The sequence below is a fragment of the Dermacentor silvarum genome, chromosome 9 (genome assembly GCF_013339745.2).
Source record: "Dermacentor silvarum isolate Dsil-2018 chromosome 9, BIME_Dsil_1.4, whole genome shotgun sequence".
NCBI classification, from domain to species: Eukaryota; Metazoa; Arthropoda; class Arachnida; order Ixodida; family Ixodidae; genus Dermacentor; species Dermacentor silvarum.
Window position 1 is genome coordinate 124,498,183 of NC_051162.1, and position 12,046 is coordinate 124,510,228.

Consider the following 12,046-nt stretch of genomic DNA (forward strand, 5'->3'; position numbering starts at 1 on the left):
TGTTCTTGAGTGAAGGTGAGCATAATATCGATATGTGGTATGTTTAGTGACAAACGGACAGTTTAAACGTAAATGAGTGTGTTTCGGTTGTTTGTGATGAAACATTTGTTGCAGGTTAGCGCTCATGTTTCTGCATCCTTGTTTTGTTTTGGTAAAATGTTTATGGCGGCGTCGTTGGAGCAGTGGCAAGAGATAGTAATTTAAATAACGAAAAGAAAGAAATTTCTTTATTAAAGCGGCACCAATCATACAAGGACATGCTACACAAACGAAGAGCTGGAATTTCGCTGCCGTAGCTCTATTGATGTCTCCTGCACCTTACGAGAAGTGCAATGCACACAAGGGTGAAAAACGGAAGCCCAAAATTTCTGGTGAACGGATTTCGACGAAGAAAACTCGCGAGAGGAAAGTTCCCGACTATACTCAGGCAGGTGAGTATATTCTTTCGAAGATTCCTAATCGTTAGACTCCAGGACTCTCTTTCGCCTTCATCCATGTCACTAGTCGTATCGCTTGGCAAGTCAAGTTCTGCACTCTGCGTAAAGAAATGAAATGTCTAGGAGGGCGAGGTACGAAAGCAACAAGAAAAAAAAAAAGAAAAAGAAGTGAGAGCGTGAACTTCAACGTACATTTCCAGATCAAGGAATCCGTATTTAAAATCGTCTTTTAAACTACGGTAACATAAAACTTTAAACACTGGCATGTTCCAAAGTCACCATAAGCCTACAGTCGCAAGTCCATCAGCCGAATAGATGCGAGCAATGCATAAACAGCAACTATACTCTCAATAGCTGTGCATTGAGTGTCAGTCCAACCAAGGCAAGATTGGTAGGCATATGAGGGAATTTCACAGTGAAACCCTCCCCACCCCCCCCCCCCCCACACACACACACACACACACAGTCCATTTAAAGGCGTCGTAAAATATACAGCAATATTACGCACAAATATTTTTTTTTCGTTACACAGAGAAGAGGTGCGCTTACTCGGATTACACTGTAAGTCACAATACAAGGTTTATATAAGCCTGTTGTCTGGTACTAGTGTTTGGTGCACATACGAACTTAGTATGTGCATGCGAACTTCGTCCGTGCATGCGAACTTCGTCCACAAGTATATCCATCAAAATGCCGGCTGACCCAGCAGCAGACAGCAGCCGCAGTATCAGCCGACGCGTCGAACCCGGAGGGGTAAGCAAAGAAGACTTCGCTTTGAAATGCGATTGTGTCGCGGCGATACACGAGGAATCGCACATATTTCGCATTCAAGAAAACAAAAGAGTTTCTGATAAAGCCCCCTCACTTCAGTCTCATTGTTTGTGTGTGCCACAAACATGCAACATGACGACTGCAATACGTCACCTCGTCACGCGTGTTTTCTGTTGTACGAGTATCTGTTTACTTTCGTCAGCATACAAATAGTGATTGTACGACGAAGAGCTTAGAAATGTATATTGCTGCAGTCATCCAGATCAACGACAAAGGGGTATTCTCCGTAAGCGGCCTTCCAGCAAAGTGATTCCTTGCCTTGCAGATTCTGCCAGTTTTGCCATAAGCTAAGCCACCAAGGCGGGTGGCCCATGACCCATGCCGCGCAGGGTGCCGCGAAGGTTGCATCATGGGCATATTGAATTGAATTAAATTTATTTGCAACGTTGTTGCTGGAGATGAAATCTCTAAAGGCCATGCTGCACCATCGGAACAAAACAAGTACTAGTAATTCCTTTTTGCAGAGCTATCGCGTATAGGTACACGTTTTCAGCAGTTAGCAAGACCAGCCTTTATTCGATAGAGGTAGTTACCAGCTAATGCGTGTATTAAGTGCAGCTATAAAAGGTAATCCTTTTTTTTCCGTGTTTAAAACTTCTCTCGCATTACTTACACCTGTATTACAGTCGTGTTGAGGCTGCCCCAAACACCCAAGGCAATAGCGCTAACACACGATTCAAGTGTCAAGATTTTCTTACACATGTACTTATATATAGCAGAGTTGTAACCAGTGTTTCTGTGCATCTTATTCCTTTAACGGGTGGAGAGGCGTATGCTTCCCATCTGCCGAATGTGCAAAATCCAGGGCAAATGTTCTTCTGCTCCAGAGAAATGTCTCTTCACTCGCCGCAGTAGCTTAGGGGCCATGGCGCTGGGCTACCGAGCTCGAGGCCGCGGTTTCGAACCTAGCCACCACGGCCACCTTTCTATGGGGGTCAAATGCAAAAACGCTTATGTACTTAAATTTATTTACACGTTAAAGAATTGCAGTTGGTCAAAATAAATCAAGAGTATCCACTACGGCAGGCCGCATAATCAGATAGCTGTTCTGGCGCGTAAAAGCCTGGAATTTCATTTTTAGGAATGTGCGCTCATGTAACGGAAACATTTTAGAATGCAGTATTGACTTGGGTGCTTTAAATTCTTTTTTGCAACAGACATTTCTGGCGATTTTAGCCGATCTCAGCAATGCATTCTGCTTGATCGCCTTCGTGTTACGCGACAATTAAGAAGGAACCTAAAATATTTGAAGCAGTGTTCCCAGAAACAAATAATACTCTAGCTCCGAATTCGCTGCTTTCTGTGAGTCTGGTTTATTGTATGTGCCATAACGGTAACCGAAGGCAGCAGTGAGGCAAATGCGGGAGTTTGCGAGTGCTGTGCTACTTTTTGCAGACATTTGTTTCAGACAGTAATACGGGAAAGGAAGAATTTCATTCCAAAACAGTTTGCTTGCTTTCTGAGCCATAGAAGCGCATTCGAAGCGTTGAGTAGTTTCTAGAGCTATAAGCAAATAAATTGCGTTATGTTTTTTTTTTTCTGTGCACACATGTAGCGGGGAGAATGCCGTACACCGGTAAGTTCCGCCAAGAACACTTAAGGCCATGATATTGAAAGAAAAAAAAATCAAGTCAGTTCAATATAACTTCAGGTTTTTATTGCTATTACTTCAAGACTTGAGGACTGTGCGAACTCTTTCGTGCGTTATGCTACTGGCCTATCAGAACACGCGAGGTCAGTGGAAACGCACGTGCATAAGGCGCGCGACTAGCAAAAATTTTTATTGTGCACCGCACGAAATTTTGCGTTTTGCAAGGAGTCCTTCGAAGAAGAACCAAAAGCCGATAGCACTGCGTGATATAGGCTTAATACTGTTCGGCACGTCAAACGCGTTGCTCTTAAGGCAATGTTGAGTAGTGGTTTTACGCAGACGTTGATAGCGGCACGGGGGAAAAAGGCGAGGCAGGCAAAACAGTAAACCGCGGGCAGGATCAACCAAGGCCATCCTCGATGCCGGATTTTTACAGGATCTCGTGAGTGTGACGTCATCTGCACCGGAGGCATGATAATTAGGTGGCATAAATGCAACAGCATCTAACTCCACAAAGGCGTTTGCAGAGCAAAGTCACAACCAGAGCAAACCAGACATGACAATGCATTAAGCTTGCGTAAAAAAAAAGATAATAAAAAAAAAAAACATCGTAATAGCGACGTGCGACGCGTCCGCAGCGAGCGCCATGAGCTCGCCCCGAGAGACGCGCGGCCCGCGTCGCCGGCTGCCGCCGCTACCTCGGAACGACTTCAAGGTCATTCTGCGCCCCAAATCAAATGCAATTCCAATACAGCTCAAATCCTGCTCAAATCCAGTGCTTTATGCAGCTCCAATTCAGCTCAAATCCTGCGCTTGTGTAGTTCAAATCTAGCGCTAATGCAGCTCCACTAATGTGAATCAAAAGTGCGGTTGTGAGGTGTTGGCGTCCTCTCTAGCGCTGCGCTGGTGCCAGTCTGGCGTTTCAATCCGGCGTCGGTGTCGATGTCGGCGTCGGCGTAAGCATCGGCGTCTAGCGGAAATACTCTTGCGGAACCGCATCATCCCGAACCAACCCGAGCGGGCGGGCCCTTCACGTGGCGGAAGGCATTAGTGAAAAAAAAAAAAAAAAAAGAATTTCTCAAAGTAAAATTTGTCAGAAAAATCGTAAAGTACGACTAAACCACCACCTACAGACGTGATAGCGTCGGATTGTAATTTGAATATACGAGAATAAAGCCTGATAAGCAGCCAGGGATCTTTGAATGATATCGCGTTCCACTCTTAAAGGCGAAGCTTAAGCGTCCTCCAATTCCGATGTTGTTTCGCTGTAATTTGGTTCTAGGCAACATTGAGGGGAATGGTGAAAACCAAGCCTTTCTAAATTTTGATCGGGCCCCATGTCAATGAGAATACGGTGACGGTGTCAACGGCGTCCAATAACGCTATCGCGTTCCACTCTTAAAGGCGAAGCTTAAGCGTACTCCTAGTTTTTAAGGAGTCTCTGCTAATTATTTCGCTTAATGTTTCATTATTCCTGTCTGTTAAATTATTCTGAAATATCGTAGTCTATTCTGCACTTGTTCCGACCCTGTTTTGAGCACTTGTTTGTGAGCGGGATAACGGCAGATCGCACGCGAAGGACGCCGCCGACAGAAGGGGCCCCTAAAGTGCTTCGCACTTAAAAAGGAAGCTCATTTCCTTTCTTAGACACGTCACAGGGATAACGATAAGACGGAGCCTCGTATTATCAAACGAACTTCAACCATGGAAGCTCATCTTACAGTCCACTGGTTTAAGCACAACGTCACCCTTCGACAGAAGTCCTTACTTTACCCACGAATTAACGTGAAATGTCACTGGAGCGCAGGTTGCGTGTTGAGGTTGCGTGTTGAGTGAAGGGGGGGGGGGGGGGGGGACTTTCTATAATACGGTGAGGAGACGATGTGATAAAAAGTGGGTGAACTGTCTTGTGGTAACCTTCGTCCGTGTGTATTTTTCAATTAAATATTGGTTGAATCGAACAGTTGGCGAAGAAAAAACGTATAACGTAGCTGGAGCCAACATTTTGACAAAAGTCTTTTTCAGGCAGAGAACTGCTTTTAATGGAAAAAAGTTGTCGCAGTTTCACCTGAAAGGCGAAGCATCAATTGCGATAGCAAATTTGTAGAGAGCTATACGGAGTAATGATAGTAGCTTTATCAGCTGTATAAACTTGGACATGCAGCAGCACCGGCAACACGCAGAACTGTTGTCGACGCCATCGGCGTTTTGCCCGCGTTCGCACAAAATGCGTGCGGCGTTGGTGACTGTTGCCGGAGCCTCTGATATAAATAGGCACTTGGTGCCGCAGCTAAACGTCCCCTCCCTTCCCTCCCCCTCCCCCCCCCCCCCCGGCCTTTCGTGCGTCAGAAGAAGGCGCGTTTGCTCTACATATATGGTGATTGTAAAGGAGGAAAGAGACGCCTACTTCTGCAGCCCTTAAGGGAGCACGGCACAGAACGCGCGTTTGTTCTCCGCCGTGCGTTCATTCCCCGTGAAAGCGCGCGTCCCTCGCACCCTTTCACTCGCACATACAGCGTTCGGCGGCGCGCGGCGATGATTTCATCTCCATTGACGTCATACGGAACCTCACGGCGACGGCGACGGCGACGCCGACGGCAGAAATCTGCTTTGGAGTGTCCATATAATTGCTATCGCAATAAAAAGCTTACATAGCTGACCCTCCTCCCAGGACTGAGGAGCATATTTTAAAAATTATGGGGTTTTACGTGCCAAAACCACGATTTCATTATGAGGCATGCCGTAGTGGGGGACTCCGGAAATTTGGACCACCTGGGGTTTTTTAACGTGCACCTAAATCTAAGTACACGGGTGTTTTTGCATTTGGCCCCCACCAAAATGCGGCCGCCGTACAGCATAAGCGAGTACGAAAGAGTAAGTTGAGAGCAAGGATTGACGAAATATTCCAGAGGAGGGATTACTTGTTATAGTGAAGTGCTGGGAACCATGTATTCTTTAAGGGGCGATATGTAGCGCAAAAGGTGCTTTTTCGGACTTTATTCATGGCTCCAGCTTGCACTGGAGGCGCAATGCTAAAGAGAGAGGGGTGCTGATGATCTAACTAGTCCTGGCTTTTGGGCTAGGCTAAGCACTACCAACTCATCCCCAGCATTTTCCGGAATTTATTGATTATTGATTGATTATCGATTAGCTACTGGTTGGCTATCGATTGGCTATCGCAATGTATTCGCCACGTATTCGGGCTAGGCTAAGCACTACCAAGTCATCACCAGCATTTCCCGAAATATATTGATTATTGATAGATTATTGATCGATTATTGATTAGCTATTGATTGGATATTGATTGGCTATCGATGAATGACTAAGCTTAAGTAGTGCCAACCCTGCTTATCCAGACTTAGTCAGGCTCAGCTTCGTCAGTTCACGGGTGTGTGCGCCATTGCGCTTAGACCCTTTCTGCACTACCTCAAGGATCGGCCCACAGTTTTCTGTCCACGACGTACAGATTACGCTCAGCATAATCATCTCCACTGTTCAAAAACTATTATGCCGAGCAGCCTCTGACAAAGTACATGGTATCGCGCAGCTGTATTGCGGAAGGTACATAGTGGCACCGCCCCCAGTCTTTGATATTTGCGTAAATACAGGATAATTGAACTTAATCTCACCTTGACAGGGAACGTTTCGGCAAAATACACGCTAGGAATTGTTCGCCCCTCGTCGGGGTTTATGTTGTCCCAAACACTAATCGTAATCAATCATGCGAATCTTTCGTTTCTTGAAAGCTGCACTCCCAGCTCTTTCAAGTCCGGAACCGCATGCACGCTATCAGCTTGATATGACATTCATGACATGAAAGTGGTTAGTGCAGAGCTTTCAAGAATAAAAAAAATCGTGTTTATTCGTGTTTAAAGGCCTCATGCCTAGTCCAATAGACTTATTTTTTCAAGGAAGACTGCATAAAATTAAATATTTCTACATGGCCATTTCTTTTCGCATACACGATGTCGCCATTGAAAACAAAACATTGTGTGGTTTATCTCAGTGGAAAAATTCAGTGGAAAAGTTGGCAGAGAGATTGTCTCAAAGTAGGAAATCTGCAGCAATAAACTAAACGCTCATCATAGAAAAAAAAATGAATACAGCAAACATGAATTGTACGTGAGCACCTGTTTTGCGGCTTTCCAAACCCCTGTTACCTTAGTGCTCATTTATATCTTTCAAACACATACCAATTTGCCCAACAACATACGCTTTCAAGTAATTTACTAAATGATACGCACTAGTGCCGAAAGACAAAAGTTACTGTTAGAAAAATTGAAATGAATTCTTGGGTTCTATATGCCGAACCAAAGATCTGATTATAAGGCGTGCCGTAGTGAGAAGCTGCAGAATAATTTTGACAACCTGGTTGTTTTTATTGCGATAGCAATTATATGGACACTCCGAAGCAGATTTCTGCCATCGGCGTCGCCGTCGTCGTCGCCGTGAGGTTCCGTATGACGTCAACGGCGATGAAATCGTCGCCGCGCTCCGGACGCTGTATGTGCGAGTGAAAGGGTGCGAGGGACGCGCGCTTTCACGGGGAGCGAACGCACGTCGGAGAGCAAACGCGCGTTCTGCGCCGTGCTCCCTGAAGGGCTGCAGAATTAAGCGTCTCTTTCCTCATTTCCATATATAGAGAGCAAACGCAACTTTTTCCGTCGCGCGAAAGGTGGTGGGGGACGGGAGGGAGGGGAGGCGACGTTTAGCTGCGGCACCAAATACGTATTTATATAAAAACGCCCCGCGCGTCCGGTGCGAACGCGGGCAAAAGGCCGACGGCGTCGACAACAGTTCTGTGCGTTGCTGGTGCTGCTGCATGTCCAAGTTTATACAGCTGATAAAACTACTATCCTTACTCCGTATAGCTCTCTACTAATGTGCGATCGCAATTGGTGCTCCGCCTTTCGGGTGAAACTGCGACAAATTATTTATTTAGCGCGTACCCAATTCACGGTACAGGAGCGTTTAACAGGAAGTTTTCTTCATCAACCCTCCCGGACTTTCGTGAAGGTGGCTGCTGTGTTCTGCTGTATCTTGCCGAAAAGCTCATAAAAAGCTTTTAGGAGCGCAGCTCCATATAGCGGCATCCGTTCCGTCCCCGTCGTCGTAGTAGTAGTGTGTAACCAGTCTGAGAAAAGTGAGAAAGTGAAGTCTTGGTGGACCCCGGCATAAAACACTGTCGTGTTAAAAAAAGTGGTCGCAGTTTCACCTGAAAGGCGAAGCATCAATTGCGATAGCAAACTTGTAGAGAGCTATACGGAGTAATGATATTAGCTTTATCAGCTGTATAAACTTGGACATGCAGCAGCATCGGCAACACGCAGAACTGTTGTCGACGCCATCGGCGTTTTGCCCGCGTTCGCTCAAAATGCGTGCGGCGTTGGTGACTGTTGCCGGAGCCTGTGATATAAATAGGCACTTGGTGCCGCAGCTAAACGTCGCCTCCCTTCCCTCCCCCTCCCCCACGGCTTCTCGCGCGTCGGAAGAAGGTGCGTTTGCTCTACATATATGGTGATTGTAAAGGAGAAAAGAGACGCCTACTTCTGCAGCCCTTAAGCGAGCACGGCGCGGAACGCGCGTTTGTTCTCCGCCGTGCGTTCACTCCCCGTGAAAGACGCGCCCCTCGCGCCCTTTCACTCGCACATACAGCGTTCGGCGCGCGGCGACGATTTCTTCTCCAAATGACGTCATACGGAACCTCACGGCGACGGCGATGGCGATGGCGACGGCTACGGCGACGGCGACGCCGACGGCAGAAATCTGCTTTTGAGTGTCCATATAATTGCTATCGCAATAAAATTCCGGAGTTGTGTCCGTAGCGCGGAATCGAACCAGGGACCCCTCGCTTCCGAGCGCACGGCGTTAGCCCACTACGCCACGAAGCGCACATAGACACACGCACCACGATGGCAATAAATACCCAACATTAACGAAAGGCCGCGTTTCTAGCGCGTTTCTAACGCGTTTGTGCTAGCGCGTTACGGCCCGTGTAAGAAGCTGGTGTAAGACGCTGTGGCCTCTCCGCCTTAGCTTCAACGCGTTTCGAACGCGCTGCCCAAGGCGGTGGCAAGTCAAGTTCAAGTCGAGGGGCGTTTATGAATACGGGGGGTATACTCTCTCAGCAGTCATGTGATGGCGTCGGAAAACGCGGTGCACGTTCCGGCATGTATAAATGGCTGCGTAAGACGCTGTGGCCGCTCCCCCTTACTAGAGAGTACTGCACGTTTCTAACGCGTTTGGGCTAGCGTCCCCTTAAGCGGGAGATCCGATGATTCCCTTCGGAGCTTCGCCCACTCATCATCATTCACCCCGTGGATATGCTGTGAATTTTTTTCTTAAGAAGAAGCTTTAGCTCGGGCCCTACTCCGATGCCACCTATTCAAATAAATGTAAAATGCAGAAACGCTTTTCTGAGATAACCCCTTGACTGGTTTTAATGAAATTTGTAGCACTTGAGAGAGAAAGCTAAAAGCTAGTGACTTTTCGAAGCGGAATTTTGAATTAGGTTCCGAATGCTTTAAAAGGAACTATGAAAAATTGGTAAGTTTGAAAATAATGGAAACACGAATTCTGCACTATGAACACATACCGCAATTCTGCAAATTGCATACGTTTGAGCATCCAAAGCAGACAAATTTGATATGCCAATTTATATCTTACGTCAATTTGTTACATTGTTTACAAGGGTTTTGCGAAAAGCTGCACTCACATATTGCTCGTTTCTTTTTTTGAGAGCCACGTGTATTAAATCAATTTTATCCGCTTCAGATGTACTAACATCTGAATATACAGAATATATATACGCAATATACTGAACTGTGATATTGTTTTTCATTCCTGAGTTACCGTGTTGTAAACATGATAGTTTCGTTCAAATTCATTCAAATCTCATCAAATTTCGTGTAGTGGATGCCGAGAGAAAGGATTTCGCCTTTCCCATGTATTTAGATACGAGCCCCCGAGCTAAAGCTTACTCTTAAGGAGCCTTTAGTGTGTATATCGGTTTAGTGTATATGGCCTGACACGTGCACATGAGCTTGTTTTGTTTACTCGTACCTTTTGTTTTATTTTTTTGCCCATAACATTATCTGAGCAAGAAAGAAATATCCTCACGGGCAGTGGAATACTTACACTGAAAGAAACGTGTTCTGATCCATTTTCCGTCTGCGCTGCGGGAACAGTCAACGCAGAGAAATTGCTCGGGTATGAATGCTGCAGGGTCGATGATGTAATACAGTTTGGATTCTCAGCACACAGGGCTTCGTGCGTCTGAAAGTGGGCCGTCCAAGAAAAACAATGCACGTCATTTCTGCAGTATGCGTGTTGCGACGTCATCATGAAAGGAAGTGCCGTTGGTATGGGTCTCGATGGTGGGTTTTCACGTTAGCGTCATGAGGACATCTAGCGCGTTACACCTAAACGTCAGTTTCTTAATTATTGCTGCGCTTGAATTTCTGCGTACCTGAAGCAGTAGAGAAACTCAAGTAATGAATCTCTTTACATAACGTGAGACCAAACTTGCAAAACCGCTAGATTGCTCAGCGATCAGGAATACCCGAGCAGAAATGAAATTGCAGCGACGAGTAAAATGGCGCAAATGAAGAGAGAGGACGTGAAGTCCAACGTTATGGGTTATTCGTTCACAATATGCAATACGCAACAAAGCAGGCGTGCTATAGCTTCACGGAGAGGCTTATTTAAATGATGCCACTGGGTGAATAAAAAAGAACAGCCGTCACAAACGGAATCTGTTCCCCACTTTAAAAGTGAAGTGGTGCGAGTTATTGCTGTATGATTTGCCTTGAAGGACCTCTTAAACGAAGCTTCGAATAGCAAATATTTTGAAACTAATTGCGTAATTGCAGGCCCGTTACGATTACTCTGATTTATAAAGGCAAGTAGGTGACACATGAGAAATACCTGGAGATCAATCTGTGGAAAAGCTGCTACGCAAAAGCGGCACTGCACTATTTTTCGAGGGCAGTCCTTCGAGTGACTCTTCCAGTGGCACCCTTTGATTCGCTGCTGGCATTGCAGGCAGTCAATTTCAGTCTTCTCGCATTGAAGGTAATGATCCTGAAAAAGAAAAAACGGAAACAGCTTTATGTAACAGAACGACGTTTGGCCAGCATTGACGGGTTATTGGGCTGATTAAATTAGATTAAACAGACAGACAGAGACAGAGACAGAGACAGACAGACAGACAGAGACAGACAGACAGACAGACAGACAGAGACAGAGACAGACAGAGACAGAGACAGACAGACAGACAGACAGACAGACAGACAGACAGACAGACAGACAGACAGACAGACAGACAGACAGACAGACAGACAGACAGCAGAACAGACCGACAGACAGACAGACAGACAGACAGACAGACAGACAGACAGACAGACAGGACGACCACGAGACAGACAGGACGCACAGACAGACAGACAGACGCACAGTACATGACGAACAGACGCACAGACAGACAGACAGAACAGACAGACGCACAGACAGAGCGGCACAGACAGACGCACAGACAGACAGGACGCACAGACAGGAGACAGACGCAGCAGAGCAAGCCAGACTGCACAGACAGACAGACGCAAAGTACAGACAGACGCACAGACAGACCAGACAGACACACAGACAGACAGACAGACAGACAGACAGACAGAGACACACACACACAACACAGACACACACACACACACACACACACACACACACACACACACACACACACACACACAGACAGACAGACAGACAGACAGACAGACAGACAGACAGACAGACAGTCAAGCATTGTATCCGGTCTGCTACCCTAGTCTGCGGGAACGGAAGGAGTACAATAGACTGAATGTGATCGGGACGAACGTGATGGTATGAAATTTTACAGCATTATAGTGCTTACACCGGTAAGCCGATATGTTCACCTCTGGCCGGGGCTGTGAGAAAATTTTTGTTGGCTACGAGACTCACATGTTACCGATTTCTTTAGTAACTTATTGGATCTGTTTGCGAAACTGGCGAGTTTGCGTTTTGTTCTCATGCTGAAGTGTTCTCATTTTATTATTCTACGCATCTTATCTGTAATTAGAACTGTACAGAAATAAAATTTGTGAGACTAAAAGCAAGAAAAAGACCACTTCAGTCTCCGCATTGCCTTACATAGAATTACTTGCATTTTTTA

The 12,046-nt window shown here is 46.2% G+C and overlaps 1 protein-coding gene across 7 annotated transcripts in view; it reads right to left on the bottom strand.

The window, feature by feature from the left end:
- The window catches only part of LOC119464238 (uncharacterized), a 92,459-nt gene that overhangs the window by 13,660 nt on the left and 66,753 nt on the right, over positions 1 to 12,046 (bottom strand). For 3 of the 7 annotated variants that reach the window (XM_037725132.2, XM_037725136.2, XM_049655511.1), the window contains 3 exons: positions 10,786 to 10,941; positions 9,997 to 10,134; positions 2,900 to 3,317 (listed from right to left, as the gene is read on the bottom strand). In XM_037725132.2, the coding sequence (XP_037581060.1) occupies positions 3,036 to 3,317; positions 9,997 to 10,134; positions 10,786 to 10,941 (576 nt within the window). In that variant the 3' untranslated portion in view covers positions 2,900 to 3,035. Of the gene's footprint in view, positions 1 to 205; positions 536 to 2,899; positions 3,318 to 9,996; positions 10,135 to 10,785; positions 10,942 to 12,046 lie in introns of those variants that run through there. The other 4 variants (XM_037725133.2, XM_049655510.1, XM_037725135.2 and 1 more) reach the window with 4 other exon arrangements.